Source organism: Aplidium turbinatum, chromosome 2, assembly GCF_918807975.1.
Source record: "Aplidium turbinatum chromosome 2, kaAplTurb1.1, whole genome shotgun sequence".
NCBI lineage: Eukaryota > Metazoa > Chordata > Ascidiacea > Aplousobranchia > Polyclinidae > Aplidium > Aplidium turbinatum.
Window position 1 is genome coordinate 46,146,479 of NC_137473.1, and position 25,481 is coordinate 46,171,959.

The window sequence follows — 25,481 nt, forward strand, 5'->3', positions numbered from 1 at the left end:
GAGGAAATTTTGTTACCCCTTAATAAGTAAACTTCGTTTCAAGCGTTGTTAGTGCATTGTGTGCTGCATATAAAAACTGTTTTGTTTCCATATAAAAACAATAGTTTTACATTACAACTGTCTTCTCAACTAGTTTCCTTAATAAAAATTTCTTGTGATGGCATGATGAAACAACATTGCAATAGGTTCATTCAATTCATTTATTTAAATCCTTTAAATTCATTTCGTTCATTCAAACAATACGTTGAAACTTAAGCCATATGACACATGCAAAGAGAGTAGTGCTTGAAAGCAATAACTTGAGTATCAAAATTGACTCAGCTGCTACAGAAAATATTGCACTACTGTTTTTAGCCAGATCAGATGAAGTAGGTCTCTGTGTCTTCTTTCAAGCCTGTCATCAATTATCCTTCCAAGATTCAATATGTGCTCTCGGCGAGTTTTGAACTGCCAACTTTACGAGTTTCGGGTCAGACGCTATTTTCGGCCACGCAGTCAGTCTAATACTTTTGTACACCAACAGTGCTATTATGGTTTTCAGCGGCAAGCCGCTGTCAACAGATGGCGTTCTGTCGCTTAGATATTGGAGGTTTGCAATCTCGTCCAGCGCAGTGCTTAATCCACCAGTTACTTGCAAGTTAATTTTTTCTTGAGACTTTTTGTTAAATTTCTTTATAGTTCGCTTTTTATATGGCATAAAAAGTATTGAATTTAACAACAAAAGCACAGATTTTTTTTATTAGTTAATGGCTTTTTCTTCTGAATAGACCGGATTGAGAATTTGTCGTTCGGAATTATCTTTTTGCAGCACATTGCTTGCTCCACCGCCAACTTCCCCAGCACAAGCATTTTATTTAAGTTTACAAAGTACATTTACTGTATTAAATGCAAGAATTAAAGAAAAATGTTGTAGAAAGCCTTCTTTATCGCTGTTTTTTTTAAAGATAATTTTCTTGCTTTTTGGTAAACAAATAATTTAGCCTAATGACAAGATCGATTTTCTATGTTTCAAGTTTCGCTTGTCGGGCTACCATGACAGCCTATTTTGCATAGATTTTGCAAATCTTGAGCCCTTCCATACAAACTACATGTTGTATTGATTAAGTGTCAGCGAATGGTGAGATCTTTTTTGTGTAATGGAAAGATGTATAAAAACTCTAGCAGTCTTTACAACTGCAACGCAGTTCAGTAATTAATCAAACATATTAAGTTGTCAAACAGGCTTACTGACCTTTTTCAGTAGGCCTATAATGAAATAGCAATTATTACGAGTTTATTGTCGGCTATATTGTTATAGTAAGAGACGTTCCTGGTAGGGGCAAGCGATATACTGACCTCACTGGATAGCTATCGTGAACACTGCCCTTTTGCTCACATTTTATTTTCAAAATTGTGTCGTCATGTTGTTACTGAAAGGTGCCCACTGCCCAGTGGCTCCCTGTGCGAAACCTTTGGTGACGTCACTGGTTGTAGGAAGATTTACGAAACCTCGCCTGATAGGAAACGCATTGACTTGAATAATATGTGGCTCCAGCACGAGTTGCTTTGCGCCATATTTATCGATTGTATGCAAATTTCTTGTCCAACATTTGACGACGTGCATTATGTTATCCCCTGATGCCGATCTTACGATTTTCATTTTACAGGCAAGGTACTGTGGCGATAAGCAAAAATGTGCTATCTGTCCAAAGTTTTGAACCCTTAAAAGTGGCCACTTGAAAACGAACACCGGATGACGTTATCTCTCTACTGTCACATGACTTAATGAACAGGAAGCGATTGTTGGGGAAACACGTGACCACGCCGCCCTGTAGACACCAGCGTTCGTCTTCCAGTTGCGCCATAAGATAGATTGGGACTCCACCTTATGTTGCTCTATCTCGGTCATGAACCAAGCTTCTCTTGGAAGTAAATTCATCAGAGAAAGAACAAGAGAAGGTGAGCACGAGGAAAACTACGACGCGCGGATTGTAGCAAACTTTCCCAATGCAAGCAATGCCGTATTAATACAATATGCCAAAAGTGATCAAGGGCTTAGCAGAAATAGAAACGGACTAACTAAAAGGGCAAATAGTGCAGAGTGTCGAGAGACTGTGAAAGCAGTGATAGATACCCAAATGTTAGATGGCAATGCTGCAGTGGGCATCAGCAATGATTTGAGGTGTTACGATGACCCGAAAAGTTCCTCTGAATGTGATGTCAAACTGTCGGAAAACAACGCTCCAAGGCAAAATGCAAAACTGACTGACATTGTCAAAGAAATAGCAAAGAAACGTCGCCAGACTGCAAACGATTCTTCTGATGACACCGTTGTTGTACAGAAAGGCTTTGTATTCAACGTAGCTACCAATACAGTGACTACGAGTTCAAATAGCATTGACCCAATGCCTGAAGCAACGCCAAGAAGTCTTACCCCGTCGAACAAAATCGCTTTTAAAACGAATAGGCGAAAGCAGAAACCTTCCAAGAACTTGCAACACAAACTTTTCACGGAGACTTACGTTGATAAAGGTGTGGATAAATAACGTTGTTTACAGTCAACTTTGAAACTGCAAAAAAAGTCAAACAAATTCAGTACCATATTTAGATTATTATTTATATTTACAAGTTATCATTTAGAATTTAGCAAACTGTCCATATTCTTGCTAATCTTAAAGTCGCTATTCTAAATTTGCTAAAACGCTGACTTGTTATTATTTGCAGTACAGTAGAGGAAATCTTTGGCTGTGTGCAGCATAATTGAAAAAAGCAATGTTGAATATACATTAAACTAAGGAAACGCATTGCAGCAACGAAAAGGTTGAGTGAATGCAGTATATGCACACCGGTACAAAACAAAAGGATGAGGCGCGATTATTTGGTTGTGAAAACCGCCTTATCCGTGATAAACTAAGACTGGGGGTTTTTGAAGTCTTGTGCTGTGAGTTTGTCATTGATTAGTAGAAATGTTCGAAACAGATTTTATTGGGTCGAAACGAATTTGTTTTTGAAGCTTAGCTTGTAATGGAAATCAAGACAAAGGAATTTTGGTGGAAACGGAATATTGTTTCGTTTTAAAGATTCAGAAACCAAACCAAAAATCCTGTTTAATTTTAAGCACTGGTGTTAGGTCATACGCCTTAAAAAAATTGCTGTACTGCGTTATGAAGTTGATCACGTTTCGTTCTTTAAATTAGTTGAGTTTTGAAACGAAACCACAACAGAAACTTTGCAATAAAACTTAACGAAATTTTGTTTTAAAAGATTTTTGTTTTCTCCATCTCTTGTAACTGGTCACAAAACACTGTATGCAAACTATGTTAAATGCCAAACTGGAAACTTTTAGAGAATTTTGCTCGACGCAATGTGCTACTGTAGATGTGCGGAATGGCCCGTTTCGGTGAATCCGATTCGGTGAGTCCGATTCCTTAACGGGGGATTTTTTCAATTTTTTTTTTTAAATTATTGGGTACCGTAGCCTAATTATCATTGCCGTTTTAGGGTTAGAGGTTAGGAACTCACCGAATCGTACTCACCGAATCGGACTCACCGAATCGGACTCACCGAATAGTAGCAGACCCGTAGATGTGGGTAACGTTTTGGCAAACCAGCAATGGCCATCAGCAAATCGATTCGTCACCTCAGATTTGCCAATTGCGTTTCTTTCCGTACCGACTAATTAAGAATCCTAGGCGACACCGCTATTTAGTAGTCGAAGACGATGAAAGTTTTAAATAAACAAAGTTAATATTTATTTATGAAGTTTGACTTAATTATAACAAAATGACACGTAGTTTACTATCAGCGACCGACCTACCACTTGGACGTGTGAGTGAAGCTGTCGTTTACGAGATAAACGTTTGCTGCAAGTTTGAAAAGCTGGTGAACAATGTAACTATTTATCTCTGATTGGTTTGATAAAGTTATACACTGTGATAATATCGCTGGTATAATTCACAATTGCCCAACACATATACGGTATCGGATTGCGCGTTTCGATTTTGGTAATGAGACCACGTGTGATGTTTCATCATTTTCAGCCTGTGAGAGCCCACTGCAGAGCGTAAGCCTTCCCCTTTTCATGCCAATTTACATGATTATGTGCTGGTTGGTACCAATTGGTTGTATTGCATTGTTTGTCAATGTCGTCCCTCCATCTCACTTTTGGTTTTCCTTTCTTTCTTTTGGTTTCTCGTGGTGTCCATGTTGTTAATTTTTTAGTCCATCTATTGTCCTGATATCTTGCTATATGACCTGCCCAGGACCATTTTAGTTTCTTGATTGTGCTTAATATATCTCGTAATTTCGTTTGATTTCTGATCCTGATTTCTGATTCTGAAATGCACTACATATATCAATTTTATAGAAGTGAGAAAAGAAAATTCCTCTTGTTTGTATACACTGGACCGAGCACTAGCTAGTACACACAGCATGTCGCCTTCCGCTAATCATATTGGCCAGTTAAAGGAAATATATTACATTGACCACTATGACAGTTTGTTCTCTTGTGACTTTCCTACAGGTCACAATTTTGTGTGCCTGTTGATTGCAAGTTTTAAAAAAATGCTAGTTTTGTTAGTCCATTCATCGATTGCAAGTCGGTCACTCTTGCTGTAAGCGACGATAGTAGTGATTCAAGAAAGATGAACTGTTCTTGATTTTCATCATCATGTTCCTCATTGTGTGTGGCTGATTTCTTTTCTTGCTATGAATGTGACAATAGTCTAAAGCAGCCCTTTCATTTCATGATCACATCCATCACATCCTCCTCCTTTAGTCCGACCTTATCCTTCACCTGTTCTTAGCCTACTCGTGTTATTTTCTTTGAGATTGTTCGAAAGCTTTTGGTTTGGATGCAGCTTCTATAAAGTAACTTTTTCAACAATCGAAGTGCAGTTCCGGCATGATTATAATTTTGAAAAAAAATTTTGAAAATAAAAATGGAACAAAAAATGGTTTACCATGTTGAATACAGTAGCCTAGTTTTACGATAAATACGTTGATATACAGCAAAAAAGCTTGAGAAGAAAAATTGTAGTTTTGTGATGTTTTTAGTGCAGTTGCGTATCCAATTTGTGTTTTCAACTCAGCAAAAAGTTTGTTCATGCAATTATTTATTACTGTAATTTGTTTTCGGAGAAGTTTGTGTTATGCTGATCTGCATTTTGTACATACCAGTGTTATATTGTAATAGCGCACAAACACGTTCTTACATATACAGACACACTTTTTGTAAGGTGTTTCATAATTGGCCCAGCAATTAGAAGGTATAATGATATTTTTACATCTTTGTTTTAGTTTCAAGTTTACTTGCATTCAACCGAGGATTGAAGAATATTTAACATTTTTTTCAGATGAATCGGGATCAAATTCGGACACAGATGAAGATTACATTGTTTGTGGAAAATGCAAGCATACGTACCCTTTTCATTCCTTTCCTGAGTTCATACAGGTGAGACGGTGCCAAGTATCTTAGCCAGGGATTTTGTGACAAAATAATTCGTTTTGTTATTTGAAAAAATGTTTGGATCTGAAGCGAGATGGTGCGTTTGGTGTATGCCTTGACAAAATATATTATGATATATGTTTATTTTTACTAAAAAATTCTTATTCTTGAATGTTCGAAAACTAAGGCTATAAGTACCTGGTGCAAGAAATTGAGAAAAAAATATTATTCAAATAATCAGTTAAATGTGAATCAAAGAACTAAGTTATATTATATACTTTCAAGAAGTACGTTTGCTTGCAACGAAGCTTCATTGGTAACAAGGGTGATTTTCAAGTTTGCTGTAATTGGATGACAACTACAACGCTATCATGACAGTGATGACAGATCCAGAAGGGGGCGACCGCCTCCCTTCAACAGAGAAAAGAAATCTTGTTTGCGGTATATTTTCATGGTTGGATGTAGAACACGTCATTGTGTTTGCTGAAAATTGCACCCCCCTCCCCCCCGCTACTTGGTGGGTGCTCTCCTACATGATAATGATGACATTACGTCGTTCTGCTCAACGAGATCTTCTGTTTTCTATTTCTACGTTGCCAGTCAATTTCAATTGAAGCAATTTGAGTCTTTTTGGGATTGTTTCTCTGTGGGTACATTTGCGATGATTTCAGTAAATTTTCTGCTGAAAAATCACAACTGCAAACAGTCGACAACATTTGCTCAAATCTCAAATGGCGCTCTAAGAGAAGTTGGTTTAGTTGAACCAGCAGAATGACGTGATAATAGGGACTTGGACATGTAAAGCAGAGCATTGTATAGCTTATGTTTCTACACCTTTGTATTTTAAACCCTGTTCGATCAAGAACTATATCACTCCACTCTTTATTTTCTTCATTTTATACTGAGATGTTTCTTGCAATTTTTAAAAAATTTCAACCAAGCAATTGTTCAGTTACCAACAAGTTGAGTTTTGTAGCGTATTTATTTTTCTCTGCCCCCACCAGGTGGCATAAGCTGTTGTAACATTACCAGGCATTGAATGATGAGAGAATATGATTTTTTGGAAAATTTCAGTCAGACGATTTGCAATAGCTTTCCAAATATTGCAAATGTCTGCATATTAAATTACATTGTCTGCAACTTAGATTTTTAAAAGCTGGGCTTGTGTGTTTTTATGGTCTGTACGATAAAATAAAAAGCTCTATTCATACACTGAAGTAATGCTATAGTGACTTGGCAAAACGTGTGAATCTTTTGTATTATGAAAGAATAAAAATATGGAGCTATTTAGAGTCTAAAGACACTTTCAGAACAGTCATAAAGCATTTTCTGCGAAGTTCCCCATTGAAGATGAGCGGAAAAAACAGCATTGGAACTAATGCAAAAAGCGATGCAAAACAAGGAAGCTTTCAATGAATGGATAAAAGCTCCGTGCCACACCAGTGTTGCTAGTTTTGTGGCAGCTCAAGAGATTGTTAAGCGTAGAAAGCCGTTCACAGACGGAGACTATATACTATAGAACAGTTTTTTAAGGTACTAGCAGAAAAACCGTGTTCTGATCAACGTTCATACAAATACCACAAATTTTAAATATTACGTTTTGTGGCTCTTTGCTGGTCATATCTGCTAAAAAATGTAGCAAAATGGCTCTTTTGTGAAACAAAGTTGCGGACCCCTGCTTTAGACGAACGAACTCTGGTTTGGATCAGAAAAAAACACATAAGCACTTCGAAAGCAAGAACAAAAAACCTATTAGGCCTTATATGATGACATTTACCCAACCTAAAATTTAACTCATACGCTTTTAATAAACGCTGCACCTAAATTGCTGCTGCAAACTATCAGGACACACGTTGCTTTATTTTCTTCACCATGAATTTCACTTTCTGTTTTAGCATAAACTGAGCTTATGCCGAAACGAGGATGTGACGTCATCGACTGGAGACCCTCACGTTGGCAGTGAGGTCGATCGATCCCGTGCTTCGTTGACCTTAGCTGACGTCACAATAAAATCGGAAGCGCAGCAAGTTTCATCAAATGAAACTTCACCTTCGATGGGAAAAGAGAGCATTAAAAATGACTCCCGACTACCATCAAAACACCTTCATCAACAAAATCTTCATCCACCTTACCCCTCTTCTCCAGTGGTCACAGGTACGTTTTTTTTTGGAGATCAGATCATGTTCTAACAGTTTATTTTAGGTTTTTACCACAGTGGTGAAGGGGCTTCTCTAAAAGTGCGATATTGTGCCCTCTTTTTTGGTAAAGTATAAAATAATGCAAATACAGAAACGTAAACTTTCCCCAATGAATGTCACAAGCCTTCCGTACAAAAATGTGAATACAGTAGACTAATGCAGGAAAGACTCGTGCCAAACTTGTCACCAATCGTTCTGTGTAACCGACGGCCATGAAAATCCCAAACCCGCACATTGGTTGTTTAAGAAACACAGAGCATAAGAAAAATGCTAGCAAAAATTTACTTGTTTTCTGTTAGCTCTAAATTGTGCTTTAAGAAGTTTTATGTTTCACAAGCCAAATACAACAGTTGTGACATTACTGTGCATCGAGAAGTGGATTATCACAAAAGTGGATTTACATACATTTTTTATGGATTTTTTACCATTGAAGTGAAGCAACGCTTTTTTGTGAAAAGTAAAATTTTTCAGAATTTGTAGTCATTTTGCTCTTTGAATGCCCTTGCGAATAAAACTAATATCAGCTCTATCAAAAGATTCTCGATTTTTTTTCTCGCAGTTTTTACACTTTCAAGTGATCTGTTTTGAATCATATGTCACCCCGAAGTACGTATCTAAAGTTTTACCTTGATTCAAAGTCAGAATGCGAATTTTTTGCTGCCGAGGACTAGGCTACTTGCTGACATGACTATGTTCCACTTTGTACAATAGATCGCATGTTTGAACTCTCTGCTGCTCATGGTACATCAAAAAAAACTTTTTTTGTGACCTTAAAAAGGCTTTTGATATGTTGTTGTACCTTTAGGTTTTTTCGATTTAAGCCGACTATATTCTTACGTTAAAAGTTTGCTACTTAGCTTGGCAGCTGCTCTAAGTCACTATAGCAAACATGTATGCTGAGCAAGTCCATATGTCTGCCCACCGGATGCTTCAGTTTTGCCTGTGTTTTACAAAAAACCTGCTGCCAATTTGCATTTTAAAACGCCAGTTTCCTACCGTTGCGAAGCTTCAGGTTTCATCTTGTGCTACTGTTTCGGTATTACGTATTTTTAATGTCCACCGATGGTAGATTCAGCGCATATAAAGTCGCCTTGTTGTGTCACATTCAGCCATGTCCTAACTATGAAGGATTTGCTTCAAAGAGCTGAGTAAATTTAAGGTAACTTTTTTTCAGCTTGGTTCGGTTAGTTACAGTTCAACGTTTAAACGTATCGTTGTGACTGGAGAAAGATATTGTTTAATGTTTGAACTTTATTGTACTTTTATGAAAAAGAAATCTTGCTGAAATTGTGCGACTTAGGTGTCTTTCCATGCAGGCATGTCTTTGGTGCATGGTGCTATTTTTTTCTGTCCAATTTTCTGAATTTTTATAATACTCTGCAAATTAGCCCATTTTTCACAACAGCGTTATTCACTGAAAGTCCCCACTTGCTGAACTGAGTAGTTAAATTTGGGACACACAAGAAAATCATCCATTGTTTGGATCTTAGTGCCATAGGTGCACGTAATTCGGATTCTCTTGAAGCAGCGCCATTTTTAATGATCTGTGTGACCCAAAAGTTTTATTGCATTCACTGACTAGTTTCATTCCTTCGGTGCATTTTCCCCATGCCTTGGCAGTATTTTCCAAGCTGAAATTATGTGATTGTTCGCTCACTTGCTCAATGGCCAACAGATCACTGTCTTAACCCAGTGGTGAGCAAACTTTTGACTCCAGGGTCAAAATTCTCGAAATTGGCAAGCTGACCAGGCAAGGATACAGTGGACAATGAGTGTTTAACTAAGTATGAGTCTAACGGACAATGAGTCTAACTATTATTATATAATAAGTTTGCGAGTTCACAATAGTTTTGGCACGTAGCACTGACCCTGCAATATCTCGTTAGCACAATTTTTTTAGGTTTGTCGTTCACACGGTTTGCAAAACGTTAACCAGACGAGTTTTTCTATCAAACGCAAAGTCAACTCTTTTTGACCTTGCTGCTGGCTTGTCCTGCAGTGCAGCACTGTCAGACGCCGCCAAATGAATTTTTCCAGAGCCTCTTGATAAATTGTATCCACATATTCATATAGCACTAGCTTATTATCCACACCTGTTGGGCCAGTTAAAAGACTTATAGGGCCGGATTTGGCTCCCCGGAGTAGTTTGCCCATGTCTGTCTTAAGTTTCTATTAAGGCATGATTTAATGATTGTGAGATTTTCTGTAATTTATTTTATCTCAAGCACATTTTTGTTTACATCAGGAGTCTGTGGAAAATTATGCCACCAACATTTCCAACAATCTATGGTAACGTTTCTTCTTGATACAAACTTGTGCAAAATGACCCAGTTATTCCATTTTTGCTCGCGATCCAATTAATCTTCATAAATTTGTCAGATCTCAGCCTTGACTTTATTCTGTGAGGGTCATGGTTATAACCGCTATGAATAATTGATAGATAAATGATCAAGCAGCTGGCTAATGTGCTATTTCACCTTTATTTTTTGTTTCCAGATGTTGAACTAATGTAAAAACGGGGAATTTGTTTTGTGCAAGCCACAGACCATCAGAGCTTGTAAAGCCAGCTTTTTGTGATCTTTCAACCTTTGGTAACATTACATCGATGCCAAAGTATTTGGTGCTGCATAATATGCTGAAACAGCATTCTATTTTGCATAACTTTAACGCACAAAAATGTCAGGTTTGTGTTGAAACGGCTGTAATCGTTGCTGAATTCACCATCTGTCATCAGCCCTTCGGACATTAGCAACATGCTGCGTAGCAGCCAAGGTCAAAGCTTTGTCGAATACGCCAAAGGGGCAAGCGAATGACAAAAGTGTACTTTTACATCGGTTTTCAATAACTCAAATCCTTCGTATACCAGCTTTCATATTTTCTTTCTTGCTATAATTTTGCTGCTTATCAGCCTTACGACCGTAAAATATCAAGTCTATATATTTTATTTTCACAGTTTAACTTGAATCACGCATACTGCATCTAGGAAGTTTCGATTGATCTATGAAAATTTGATTCCTTCTCAAAATCTAAAAAACTTAGTTTGCCAAAAAGTAATTGAAAACATAAGAAACTTTCACTCTTAAAAATTAGCATCAAAATGAATAACCGTATTTTGTTTCGTTGTTTCAGACGCTAAGATTGATATGCAAAATAAATGCTAACATGTTTAGCTTTTCCTTAACACTGAAATGTGTTGCTTTACAACAAAAAGCAGAAATTATTCTCAACACAATACACTAGCCTCGTCTCTTTGTCAGCAGTTAACTCTACAACTCACAGCAATATTTGCCACATGCAAGAAGTTTTGACAACACGAAAAGCCTCGCCCAGCAAACACAGTGGCAGCAGTTATGCCAGTCAGTAAATCAGTCTCTTTTATACGTTGATTCAACGTCTTGCGGATGCTGATGTAAAACGTCGGATTGGTTGAAGTATCAAGACGAAGTTCAGGAACAGGCTGAGAGTCAAAGAAGTTTAACATTGTCCACTCTCTGGAGTCAAATGCATTGAAGATCTAGTTACTAAAAAACACTGTCAGTTTTTGGTAGATGATCGAATAAGAAGAACACAAAAAGGTTTCAGTGTGACATTTATTTCAATTCTAATGCGACGTATAGTAAAGGACTTTAATAAAGGGAAACGTAATGAGGAAACTGTTAAGAACCACTGGTGTCGAGATTTCTCTTTTTTATTTCTACATTCCAGTAAAAATTGAACGCTCAACAATCATGATATCATGTTATCAGCGACCGGTAATAGTATTCTGCAGCAAGTTCCGGATTATTTAAAAGATTGTTCAAAGACTAAGTGATTTTCGTGACTGTTACGCATGTTGCGCAGATGGTCATTGCATTCATTTGGGCAATATCATGGGGCAATATATATTCAACTCCAGAAGTGTTAAGTCGTATTGAACGACAGAACGGATATTGCGGCCATGAAAATTGAATTATCCAAAGCATAACTCCAGCTGAAAACATATGGTTACGCGTCTGAATTTAAGCTATACGAAGTAAGCTGAAAACAACGCTTGCGTTATCACTGCGGCTACCACAGCACTCGCTTTGAGGTTTCAACTGAAATTGTCAGAGAAACTTCCGTGTTGCGAACCATTTTTCTTGTCTTCTTCTATCAAGCCTTCCAAATTTGATTGATACACCACAGATTGAAACATTCTTTTGCGACGGATTTGTATACTAAATGGTCTCGCTTACTGCACTGGGTGGTAAGCTGAGGGTACTATCCAGGATTCTAGGTCCTAGAAGATGGTCCGTTGTTTGGGGCTTGGTGTCACAGATACATGTAACTGAGACCGTGCTGTAGCCCCACTTTACCATTGCAGATATAGTACGACCTTAAAAATGGTGCCTATAGTGGTATTTCTTACCTGCAGTTAAGTATCGGTTATTATAAACAGTAAATTCAATATTACGGTCCCACCCTTGAAGATCTTAAGTGTTACAAATCGACAAAAAAACTAACTACAATCACCGATATAATTTTCGCCTGCAATTATTAAGTTTTGGATTTTCAATCAATTCTTAGGAGGGCTGCGGTTAAAATATCGTATGAAACTTTTCAGAGGAAGGTGCTTGACAAAGCGTCATATTGAGTTGCAGGTGTTGTGGAGCAGTGCAAAACGTTTTTTTTTTTCTTTTTTTAGTTGAACTAAGATGGAATTTTTCACAAACAATTCAATTCGTGTCGAATTTAAGACAAAAAACTTTGTTTCGACGAAACAGTTTGCAATATGATTGTGCTGAAGACTCGTAAGCCCACATTATTGACAAATCGTTTTGTCTCGAATGTTTCTTGTTTCAAATGTTTTGTTTCGAATATTTCGAATTGTTTGTTTCAAGAATTTTTTCGCTCAATCACTTCTACTTTTGACAAGGAATCTTACGTCGAAACGAAGCATTGCAATTTTTGTAGATCTTTTAATTCTGAACAGCCGTAATGGGTTGGCGATATGCGTCTTATTTCATGTCATAGAGGAGGGTGGTCGGGTTGTGGTGAAAGGAAGAGGAAAGCAGAAGATAGGGATGTGTTAAGAGAGAAAAACAGTGGACTTACCAAGACAGGAGAGAGAGATGTCTGTTTTATTTACCTTTCAAATACGAGTTGTGAATGAACATAGTTACACAAAAATAAGAATACAACAATAGGAAAGTCTGGCAGCAACCCAGCGGTTTACCGGTCAATATGCTGCCTGACACCAGGTTTCTTGCATTGCAGAATCAGGAATGTTAAAGTTTACGTAATATCTGAAGCAAACGCTATTAGGAGTAGGGAACTGGTTATTAAGAAAGCGACCAAAACGCAGGGAAGGAAAGTATCCCAGTGTTTATTTCAAGGAAGAAAATGGCGTCATGCAGTATTTGAACAGGCCCTAAGGTGACTGTCATAACACGACCTACCCCGACATAATGTAGTGCGAGTTCATGTATGTTGTTACTGCCAAACTCAGCATCAAACTTTGTTTCCAAATCTCATTATAGCAATCATTTCGTTTTGTGTTCATTGTCGAGTAAAATTGCACACAGTTGGCCTACAGTGTAATTACAGATATGATTCAACTGACATTTGGAAGCAGCGAAAGATCGTACATGGTATAGAGTCAACTGGTCAACTTGTCAAACCACAGACATGGAGCAGTGTCGAAATGAAAACTCAGACGCCCCCATCACAGTCTCCAACCAACAGCTAATTTACAAAAATAAAAACGTTGTAGTAAAAGTAAATGCGCGGTTCCAATCTTACAATGCCCTGTCCTAAAAGCAAAATGCACTGCACAAAGATTTGGCTGAGTTCAACGATGGAGCAAGAGCTTGCGTGATGCTCTGGGCTACGGCCGTGTGACACACGAAGAACATACAATATTCAATGTTTGAAAGTTCCTAGAGGCAGCTAACCAAAGTCAACGCAAGTTTATCATGTAATTTAATAAAGAGGTTGACATCATCACGTGTCATTGGTAAGATATGAACGTGGCTTGCGGACGTCGTTATTTCAAAAATCAATTTGCTTCATTTGTGTTTCACAATTGACTCAACGCCTGCAGATGTTGAATCGATTTAATGGGATTGTTCCCCAGGAAAGCACCTTATGACTGGCCCACAATACAAAGATATCCCCTCGTATTTATTGTCTATTCATTGGATATTGTGAGTCATATTGTAACTGTTTCAGTGATCATTCATGCTTGAAATGCATATGTTGCCTGTATTCTGTTGGATAACATTTAATGTGGCAAGATCTCTGAATATTATCAAAGATAGACGCTGAGTAATCCAACTCACTCGTGGTCAAAGCAAAACATGTTTGAAATAAAGATTTTTCTTTGTTTCGGTTCAAAATGCCATTGTCTTGGCTTCATTTTCAAATGTTTTTTCGTAAAAATCTTTGCTCGATTTTTTTGTATATACGAAAATAGATTTCGCACAACCGTAATGGGAAGTGAAATCAAAGTTTCACACACGTTACATTTCTGATCTAAGCTATTTTTTGTCTGAAAGCATAAGTCAGCGAAGGTCCTGTTATGTTTAGCGTGCTCATTGTCAGTTGCAATTTCAGCTGACGGCATGTGATATATCTTGTTCAACCAATTTGTCGTTGAATGTTCAAACACCGAAAAGTATTTGCTGTGACGTCATTATATTTTAAGCAGGCCTTTTTTTTATAAGACACGCGAATTTATTGCTCGTTTAAGTTCAATTTATTACAAAGAAGTATTCACACAACATTTTTCAATTTTCCATGCAGTCAGGCGACTGTAGAATAGATTCAGTTTCGACTTTCAAATTCAAGAACGTGCAGTCAGTAGTGTGGTGTTACCGCAAATATCACATTTCATCTTTAAAATATAACTTCAACCACAGTCTCATTTGCAATCGCTTGATTTGTACCCTAGCGAGCCTTGCCGCCTGTCTTGGCTCTCTTGTGAGCAAGAACTTAGCTTGCAAGCAATTGTTTTTAATATGTCAGCGTCTTCCGACGTTGCATTACCAAAAACACTCGTGCTTTCTAGAAAAAAAGAGCTTCAAGTTCACGGTTGTTAAACAGCGACCATTTGCTGACGCGCAGAAACAAATTTTTAACTCTTCGGTTTGCACTGTTCTGATTGGTCACTTCGACCCTCGTGACATAAAAGAGCGGCTCGCAGAGCGCCATCCTGTTTGCGGTGAGCGGTCAAGAGCTGCAGGAGATACACACACACACGTAAAGGAAAATTAGGCTCAACGATCACCAGACGAAACAAACCGTGAACGAACTGTTTTGTGCCTAAGCTCGATGTCTTTCTTTCGTCAGGGTTGAGTCGAACGATTGGACTGGCCAGCTGCTTTTTTTCTTGTCTGCTACGTGACCAGTTCTGTACGACCCTATCTTATTACATCGACAATGCTGAGGAATAGCTCAACAGCCGTCGAGCCGGCGATGGAATTTTTTTTACTTCAATTAATTAGCTAGCTGAGGTCACTCTTGGGCGGCTGCGTGGGTCGCAGACTAAGCCCAAGGAGCTAACAAAGCAATATTTTTTAGATTGATTCAACGTCTATAGATATCATCATATTTCATACAAAGGGAATTTTCAATTGCAAAAATTTCAAAAATATGACTCAAACCTACTCGAAACGAAACACTGTTACTGACTTTTGTGCGTCAGCAAATCAATTCTTCAAGGTGTACAGACGTTGAATGAACGTAAAATGGACTGATTTACTGGTGGCAGTATGACTTTTAAAAGCAAAAATATGTTGCATCGTGTTAACTATCCTGTTCTACTTGTCATAAGTTTGGCACAAAGGGCTGTGTTTTCTAGAATCTTATGTTTTCTTTATTAAAATCAAAAGTTTAGTCTTTTATTCAGTAAGTTGTTGCTATACATGTTCTGCAGAAACTAAACGGAAAAACATGTTCAAACTGTTCATGCATTTATTTGTTTAATTACGGAAGAGTTGATGACATTGAATTTGGTCGTGTTATATACTACACAATTAGGTTAGTCGGCTTGCAATAACTATAGTGGGGAAGCGTCGAAACTGCTCAGCTCTGATCTGGTTTAGTTGAACAAATATAGGTCTGGCCAGGGTGACCAGATTTTTCCCCAAAGTTTATGGCAAAAAAGGATATTTCGTTCAATTTTTGTTTTTGAATATTGTCCTTTTAAAATCGGAAACTTTTAAAACTGATTACTTTCATTGGTATTCAATGAAATAAAATGAAAAATGAGAAATTTGAAATGGGTTTTGCGGAGATGGAGAAAGTCGTGTTTTTGCCATTAGAAACACTTTTTGGTTAGAAGCAATGCAAAATTTGTTCAATATACTGTACAAAAAATAATTATAAAAATCATTGCATCACACTGATCCGTCATACAGGTTGCTCTTATGGTTAAAAAGTACAATATTGTAGAATTATTAATTTTAATTTATTGTTACAAAATTAATATTTATGGTACAATATTGCACTATACATGTTGCTGAATCTATAAAATCAGAGTATTGTTACTCTAAATTTGAGAGGAAGGTGCAAAAATAGCAGTTCATTTTGAAAACGTAATTAAAACTAACAATGACCGAATTTTAAAACTGATAACTTTGATTTTTAGGTCACACAATGTTAAAAATGGTCAGTTTTGTAAAAAAAAGATTCTCTAGTCAGTCTGGTTTTTATAGGGCAGACTGTTGTATCGAGGTTTATCATGTCGTCATGCCGCCTGACAGTGCTACTTTAAACAATGCGATTTCAAATAGAGTATGAAATAGGTTTCTTAAATTTGTTATTCTGGTCTTAATACTGTGAACTTGTGCTTACCAACTTCGAACTAATCGATGATTTTTTTTTGTCTTTATTAACGTCTACAACTTTACAATATGTAAAATCTCTATCCCAAAAGCTTCTATAACTAGTTTGCTTTGGTATAGATTAAATGTTTAACTTTCCTAGTTTGAAATTTTCGGACACTTTTTCACTCTATACAGTTTGCAGTTGTAGTTTATTGTTCAGTAACGATCTTGATAAAAATAACTTCAATGACCCTTCACTTAAGCCCCAATTGTATATTCAAGCTTGTGTTTGATTGATAAGTATACTTAAAGACAATCTTAAAGGTTCAAGTTTTTTTTAAAACAATGCTTGTTAGTTATTTTAAGATTGCTCTTTGAAATATTTTTGTGGTCAGACAGTGGGTAATGATTTGGGTATGGCCATTAGTGGATCTGGAATGTCATATCTCAAAAGCATGAAGCTGCTGTGACCTTTGGCTCATCAGATATCTGCTTTTATTTTGCGTCAATCACGCAGGCCAAGGCTGTCCAAACAGAAAGATTTTTGTTCTAAAATTGCTTGTCTGAAACTAATTGCTATGTTCATCTGATGAAAGTGAAAGAAAAAGCAAGCTTGCCTTCAACCGCACTGCAGTACTGGTATATAACTTTGTAAATTTGGTTTTGTATTTTATTCGCTCTGAGGATGCGCATTGTCATAGTGCGCGAAACGTCGGTGAAGCAATAAATCAACCTATTTGTTGTTGCTTTTACTTTCACTTTCATCAGATGAACGTTGAACATTGTAACCGTAAACGTAGTAGGCCTACAGCACCTTTTAACATTAAAAGCACCACGACGATATAGTTACAATTCTTGCGGTTTATGCAAGGTTCTGCTGACAACAAGTTGTTTTTTGTCGTAATTAAGCAAAACATTTTTTAGCACGAACTTCAATCTGAAACGAAACCACGACGAGGAACCTTGCGTCGAAACAATATTTGGAAATTTTAAACTGTCCGCGAAGTGTTGCATTGAAAAACAAAATAAACGGAATAAAAATCCTTAAGTTTGGCACAACAACTCGTATGAATTTGCTAAGACAAGTCATTCAAATGCAACCAATCAACAAGAAAAACTTTAAAAAGCAACGTTAGAATACAAACAATAGGAAAAAAATGTAGTAGCCTACCTTGGCTACTCAGTGAGTTGTACAACTGTTGTGAAGTCTGTGTCCTGGCTAATTCCTTCTCATGGGAGATTTCGTGATAGGAGCAGACTTCGAAGTCGAGCTGTAGGCTACTCTGCTTTAAGTTCAAATCAAAATACGGTAGGCCAGATTCAGTAGATTTCGTAAATCGTTAAGACGTATGGCAGCTTGCTTTTTCTATCATTTACGAAACTTGAGTTTTTCAATTTGGAAAGGGGCTATTTTACAAAACTGCATTGAGCACCTGTTTTGAAATCGTAGCTCTGAAAATAAGTGCTGACATTTGTTATCGGATGACATTAAAAGCACTTTGCTTTAGTTGCGGCATCCTTATGCAATGTGATCTTAAGCTTGATTTAGTTTCAAAGTTCAGCTTTTGATTTTACCATGTACGTGTACTTGCAATTTTTTATCGTTTTTTTTTTTGTGCAGTTATTTAATCTCGAGATAATGGTGCAATGTTCTTATGCGTCGTGATTGTTATCGGAGGACAACGGCTTAAAATTGTTGAACGGCATTTGTTACATACGTTAAAAAACTCTGATCTTGAAAAGCTTTATTTCTGTATTTTTAATCCTATGTGGACTGTTGTCAAACAAAACGTAATGTGGGCGAAATTAGGTTGTTTTTTTTCCATTCTTGCAGTTTCAGCTAGTATAGCATGCTGTAGAGCAGTGGTTCCCAAACTTTTTCAGCTTGTGGCACACTAAAATAATTTTAAAGCGCTCGCAGCACACGTACGTAAATTTTGAAGCTATTTTCTGGAAATTAGAATGAAAACCGACTTCCTGAGATTTTTTCATCTCAAACAATTTACTTTAATAAATTTGTTGGAAAAAATTTAATTTATATGCGCACAGTACACATGGCTATTATCTTGTAAAATATTTTGCTTCTGTGATTTTCATAGCTCCCGTTATTAGCGGTTAATTACCACGGGGCTAAGATAGCCGGTGACGTACTTTCCGCGTGTGTAAACAGCTCGTACTAAGATAAGGTTAAGTCGCATATGCATGACTGCATGCCTTATTTTAAATATTTATAGCCTACAGTTCTTTTCCAAAATTCCAAAAAGATTCGCACAGTTTGGAAATCACTGCTGTAGAGTGTAGCTGGCAATCAACAGGTTTAATTGCGACTTGTTGAAACAGCAAGAACAATGCAACGAGGGAAGTTGCACTTCAGAGGATTAGGCAGCATTGTGCTAACACTGGTTAAAACCAGTTTGGGCGGCGGATGGACATCGACAAGATAAAGTGCTGACATTTCTAACCGATGGAAACCAAACGATAATTTTACGATTTTTAAAACATCTTTTTTCTCTTGCTCACTTGCACTTGCAAATTTGTGCTGCAAAGCCAAAGGTGATCTTTCTGTTTTAAAGTTTTCTTGAACGGCAAAGTCAGCATGAGTTTGCTGATCTGCCCACCAATTTTTGATATACTGTAGGTGCTTTCGAATTCACAGTTTTGGTGTGGTATCTGCTCACATTTTACGGATATAGATATGATATTACGAATATTAATAGAGATATGACATTATAGATATCACTGATATTTTTTACTATCCCAAAGGCGACTGCACACTAACCGGTAAAAAAAATAAAAGTTAAAATTACCAAACGTGCTATTTTAAAGAACAGTTTGCTGTGATACAGTAGTAATTACCGTGTCATGTATTGCGCTTTTGACTTTCAATTGTATGGTTACTGAAAAATTGTCATTAGGATAAATTTTTTCTATTTTTGCATCGATTCAATGTTTTCATTCATTGCAACGACACAAATATCTTTCAACTTCTGCACTCAACTCACGGTACCTTCAATATCATTGCAAACAAATGATAAATCTAGTATGGTTTTCGTGTAGGAATAGTGTGGAAAGTTATTTGAGAGCGTCTAGCCATATCAGATTTATTTGCTTTTTGGGTGAAACGGGAGTTTCCACTATCTTGCACATAAAAATCAATTAGTGGGCCGGCCGCAAACAACAAAATCCGTCAATTTTACATTGATTTAGCGTCCGTACACGTTGAATCAATGTAAAAATGATCAATTTTGCTATCTAAAGCGTACTATGCTCACATACAGTACGCCCGCTTGCTACGTCTATGCCAGATGGTTGAGACGTGGCAGTCAAAAGTTGTTATGTGAAAAGATCAATTCCTTTTTTTGGAGGTTGATAATTTTACTTCCAGCATGACACAAAGGGTTCGCACTCCCATTTTGCCCATTTCTTATCTAGCTTAGATTTCCTAATCTAATCATTCTCTACCGGCCGTCTTGATACTGTCGCATTTAGGTCGCGTGTTACCAACGTATGTTTGTCGTCATCAAATTTGAACCTTTTTTACTTTTCCTTCAGCTGGTGCTTTTAGTGAACGAAGTATCCATGAGAAATCTATTAAAAGGGCAAGGTGGCGCAAAAACTACTTTGCAAAATTAAGTGTTTTCTTCTTCATGATTTGAATCTTTCCTGTCGTCCAAGGGTCGATGGCTTCTACCTTTTTCTACCAGAAGAATCAACTAAGTCTCCATATATTACTTTGACACTTAAACGTTCTTCATCCAATTTTGAACACTTACTTTTTGACCACTTCTTGATAATTCTTCGGTAACCAGTCAGCAAATAAGTCCTTTTTGCAGTGATTCAGCGTTTGCAGACATGCCTCATTGCCTGGCTAGATAATTTGATTAATAATGTGATGGTTTTATTTATTGTCTCTCTACAACAGCTAACATCTTTTAGCGACAGGACTCACTTTTAATTTTATGTCAGGTTTACGATGTCATCACATGTATTACCCAACTTATTCGGTTACTACGTTGTGCAAGAAAGAACACAATCGATATCGGTTTTACAGTCTTCAGTTTGACCCGACTTGGAATCGATCTCAGATCAACCAGCATCAGAGCCAAAGGCGAAACCACTCGACTACTGAGCTGGTTTGGATAGTTTGATTTAAGTCAAAGTCACTTTCACGACCTTGTAAGTGTTTCTGGAATGTTAATTATGGATGTGAACTGAGTTGACATTGGTCATCCAACACGTGATTTACGATCGCTATTGGCGTAGGTCACATTTTTAGCTTAAACTGATTCAACAAGAGCACCAACTCTTTGCACTTCTTCTTGGTGTTGTTGACTTTTTGGTCTAATCTTTTGTTGAAAATCTGCAACGTTTGTAAAAAGATCAAGATTTTCTTCTGTAATTTCAACTATCTGTCCTCGTTTCACCTTCACACTTTATCTTGAACGCCAGACCGATGAATTCAATTCTACCTTGGACATTCTATAATAGCATTAAATTGAGTTGAATAAACATCAGAAAGATGTCGTTTTCAGATTGGAGGCGCTGAGGTTCAATCGAGTGCATGATCCAACGAGCTTCAGACATTGTTGGATTATCCGGTGTTTGTTTTATTTCTTGGATAACGCTCTGTATTCTTTTTTTTTACCAAAATTAAACGTTTTTCGGTATTACACTCAAAAAAGCGTGTCATCGACGTATTATTTTAAATTGAGTAGAACTGGGAAATTATGTTGAAATACTTTTTGTTAGAACCATCCGTTCTGACGAGTAGATTAAGCAGTTACCAGTACTCAAAGCGTATTCTTTGGTTGCAGTGCGTTTTTCTTATAAATATTTTGATTTTAGGCCCAAGGTTCTCATTGATACCGGGTCCAAAATATCTTATCAACGGCCCTGCATGCCACTGTCCACTGCACGTAATTGTTGGTGGCCACAAAGCTCAAACTGTAATAAAAGGTTTCCGATTTTCTTTAGTTTGCTTTTCAATTGGAAACAGTTTCAGCAGTGATTGGTGGAGCAAACACTACGAGTCTGATAAAAAAAAATAGCCAAAATTCACAATTTTATTTTACGTCATTACTTGTGAAAGTTGGCGCATTAAACTGGAATTCTTGAGCTTTCTAGCACAAATAACACCTGAACCCTTTCAATTTAATGGGTGAAATGACAAGGTTTTCATTGTCAGACAAACAACGAGCGTTCATGTATTCCGAAGCGGGTAGAAGCTAGAAAATGTGTAAAAATTTAATAACTTATCTGAACAAAATACAATTAAGCAAAGTTTCGCAAAAGTTACGGTATTTTCTTGCTTATTAAGTTCTATAATATGGCCATTTTTAGCATCTGGATTATATTGCATCTTGATGTAAACGCATTTTCTATTGGTTGTGAGGTTCAGTCGTCTCCACATGGCTTCATGAACTGTCACACCTCCAATTGCTTTAGGTATGTGGAGCCAACTGATTCTTTCAACTAATTCATCTATGTTAAACTGTTAGGTTTGGTGGCCGTGCTTAACTTTACTTTGATCGACGTATGCTTTAAATTTACATCGCATGCACGTTTTAAACTTATGTGGTTTTGCCGCCGTTTCCTTTTGTTGGTTTGTTCCCGTAAACTATTAGTAACTTTATCATTGCTGTTGTTTTCCGACAAAGAAAAATAAATTGAATTGAATATTGCACGTTACATGCAAATATCACCATCGGCTTGACTTGTTATATCTATGCTGAAATTCTCCAATCAGAATTTATTCTCTTGATTTTGCCAAGTGGTACTTCTGTGCACCACTTAGTGATTACCCAGCTCATAAAATCCCTTTCATAATTCGACGTTCACAGACGTTGAATCAATATAAAAGTGACAGATTTTGCTGCATGATTGGTGAAACTAAGAGTTCCTGCCTACGTAAATGATTTGCAAGGTTGCCAGATGGTTTTAAAATTCCAGCCCAACTGCTACTTAAAAATAGCCCCGTCGTTACAAGTGAAGAAACAAGCCCAAAATATGACAAACTCTCGCAAAATATAGTTACAGTCGAAAACATTTCGATAAAATAAATAGTTTTTGCAACTGTGCAAAAAACTGTGCATTTTTGCAACTTAAAAAATGAAGCTTTATAGGCTAAATGACCCATATTTCCCATCTTCCAATCCTTTCTGAAAATGAATATCACATTGAACGTATTTGTTACATGACAAAACGTTTTAAATGTAATTGTTACATGACAGCACATTTTCTTATCAACCCTCGCAACAGGGGTTGGAGGAAGACATGAGATGTTGAATCATCTAGTTCTAGTGTGTGGTTGAGAACGACTTTTTTCACTTCATCTTTTGCAAGAAATTGGCAGAATATTTACATGTATTCTATTCAAAATGAGGAACTGACTTAGCTTTTAATTCATTTGTAAGTAACTGGTTTAACATAAACCACGAAACACAAAGTAGAGAGCTTTACTCTGCTTCAAAAATTTTATCCAGTTACGGTGCGAAAAATAAAACTACAGTCAATTGCATTGCTGAAGCAATAAATAAGTTTTTCAACGTCGACCAAACGTTTTTATAGCCATCATTGCCATCATCACTGCCTTGTCATTTCACCCATTAAATTGAAAGGGCTCAGGTGTTATTTGTGCTAGGAAGCTCAAGAATTCCAGTTTAATGCGCCAACTTTCACAGGTAATGACGTAAAATAAAATTGTGAATTTTGGCAATATCGCAAAACGTATCCAGAAAGCATTTTCCTGCCTGTCAAACCCGCTTCATTGTGCTGCTCACACAGCAAGCCTACCTTTTGCAAAATCACTCTTAGTTGCATGGAGAAAAATATCTTTTGATGTTCCTGTCGATTTCTTATTGAAATTGTCCTCGGTCTTACTTTTTGAGCTCAAATTTACTCACTGAGATGCACTAGCCGCGAAAGAGTTACTTACAACATTGTATCTAGCAATGTTTTCTTTGTTTAAAGGTTGATTTTACGCAATGTTTACGCAATTTTACGCAATGTTACATGAGATTAATGCATAATGAATATGTGATAAACTGGGAATTGCCAGGTGCACCGCGCGATAGCCCTGAGCGTCTGATGACATTAGAAAACAGCGGTCAATGTCAATTGTAACATTTAGAATCTGATTAATGACGTGATTTTCTTTAGGGACCCCGTCACCAGAAGATGACGCGATGACGTCATCTGCCAGTTATTCGTGCCGCGAATGCGCCAAAGAGTTCAACTCTGCATCCGGGCTACTGCACCACATACAACACACACATCAGTCGGCACCAAGGTGAGCTTTTGCATCAACTTAACGCAAAAACTACAAAACTTCTATGTTAAAAAGGAATCCTCACGCAAATCGACGGCAAAGAACGTGATATCAACGTCTTCATCGCCAATCCAAGGTCGATGAAATTTGCGATCGCGATCGCGATTGAGTAATTGATTCAGCTGCAATTATTTACATTCGTTTATGGCTTGTAGGTTACAGACAGATGACAGTTTTTGTTTTTGTGTCGAACAGAGCCCGTATGCCTCCTCCTTTGGAACCTTGCTTACCCCCAATCCAGAAATTGCCTGTCACTAATGGAAATTCGTCACAAGAAGGAAAAATGGAGTCACCAGACTTGCAGCTTTTTAAACAGTTGTTAAAGCAAGCAACAACTTATTTGCCACACCAAGAGCCGACCACTCAACAGCAACCCACAAAGCACAATTCTAACCACAATAAGCTACTTGCATCGTTCACTCTGTCTACGCCCGCCCCTGGGCAATATCCTATATTTGGTTCTGATTATGCCCCGCCACAGCTAAACCTAGACAACCAATCGCAATGCAATGCTCTGCTTCATGCAAATGAGGCTTTGCGGGCTGCTAGCAATGAAACAAATCCTTTCCCGCTCTCTCCGCTCGACATCTTGTCTAGTTTTGCACAAAGCAAATCTGGACAGCTTTATTCAGATCGTTTGCGCAACCTAGCGACTCAAAGCAAGAGCACTCCACTCACCACTATACAAGCGGTGCCGCCACAGAGTGTCACAACTTTTACTCAGGTTCAAACTAATGCTGCCTCAAGTTCAAATATTGAGCTTCGAAGGCCTGAAGACGATCACATTGAAAGGTCATCCGCAAACGGTTTGGACCACCGACAAAGCCATAACCCTAGCTCAGATCTATCTCACAGCCTAGTTGACAGGACCCAGCATACTTCGAGCAAGTCGTCAAGCTCAGATGGTGCACCATCTTTTGCTACAAGAGACACCAGCCTTTTGGACGAATTCTCGAAAAGCGTCAAGATAAACATGGCGAGAAATCACGTTGCGTCAAACATTGGACGTAAGCGTCGCAGCCATCGGAAAGCGTGCAGCATATGCGGCAAAATCTGTAGATGCCAAAGCGTGTTGCTTGCGCATGAAAGAAAACATTTTATCGGAGAGCCCATGTACAGTTGCCATATCTGCAACCGTCGGTACAATCAGCTACCGAAGCTAAGGAATCATTTGAAGATGCATAGGTGCCGGAGCACTTCAACTGTCCGTTATTTTCAAGATCGAAAACAGAAGAATGTGAAAGAAGCTTTTTCTACCAAACCAGGTACATAAATGCACAGAATACACTCATTTTTGAGTAAAAATTGTTTAAGATTTTATGTAAGTTGTTGGGGATTTAAATCTAACAAACTCAAGCAATTTAATCTGATGTAAAATCATCTTAAAGGCATACTAAATGAAAATTTCCAACGGGAATTAAGCATTAAAATGAGTAAACTGAACATTCAAGAATACATTTCAAAAAAAATTACCGAAAAAAATTTGTTTTTAATGGCGCTGGTAAGGCCCAAAGTCCAATGTTTCATTTATTTTCATTTTTTTCAAAATAACCAAAAAGTGCAAACACTGCTCGAGAATACGTCACTAAAGACAGCAATAACAAAAGCCACGTTACCACATCTGATGTTTTGAACAAACTGTCTGATGTTTTGATGTTGAAATGTGTTGTTTTGATGTACATACATACTAGGGACAGTACATTACGGGACGCGCAACTCCGTTGTTCCTTCAACATTAGAAGGGT

The 25,481-nt window shown here is 37.4% G+C and overlaps 1 protein-coding gene across 1 annotated transcript in view; it reads left to right on the plus strand.

Annotated features, from left to right (window-relative positions):
* Window positions 1–1,886: 1,886 nt before the first annotated feature.
* The window catches only part of LOC145764340 (uncharacterized), a 32,859-nt gene continuing 9,264 nt past the window's right edge, over window positions 1,887–25,481 (plus strand). The window contains exons 1-5 of the mRNA XM_082575957.1: window positions 1,887–2,511; window positions 5,334–5,431; window positions 7,321–7,579; window positions 23,568–23,697; window positions 23,932–25,001. Of these exons, the coding sequence (XP_082432083.1) occupies window positions 1,887–2,511; window positions 5,334–5,431; window positions 7,321–7,579; window positions 23,568–23,697; window positions 23,932–25,001 (2,182 nt within the window). The remainder of the gene's footprint in view (window positions 2,512–5,333; window positions 5,432–7,320; window positions 7,580–23,567; window positions 23,698–23,931; window positions 25,002–25,481) is intronic.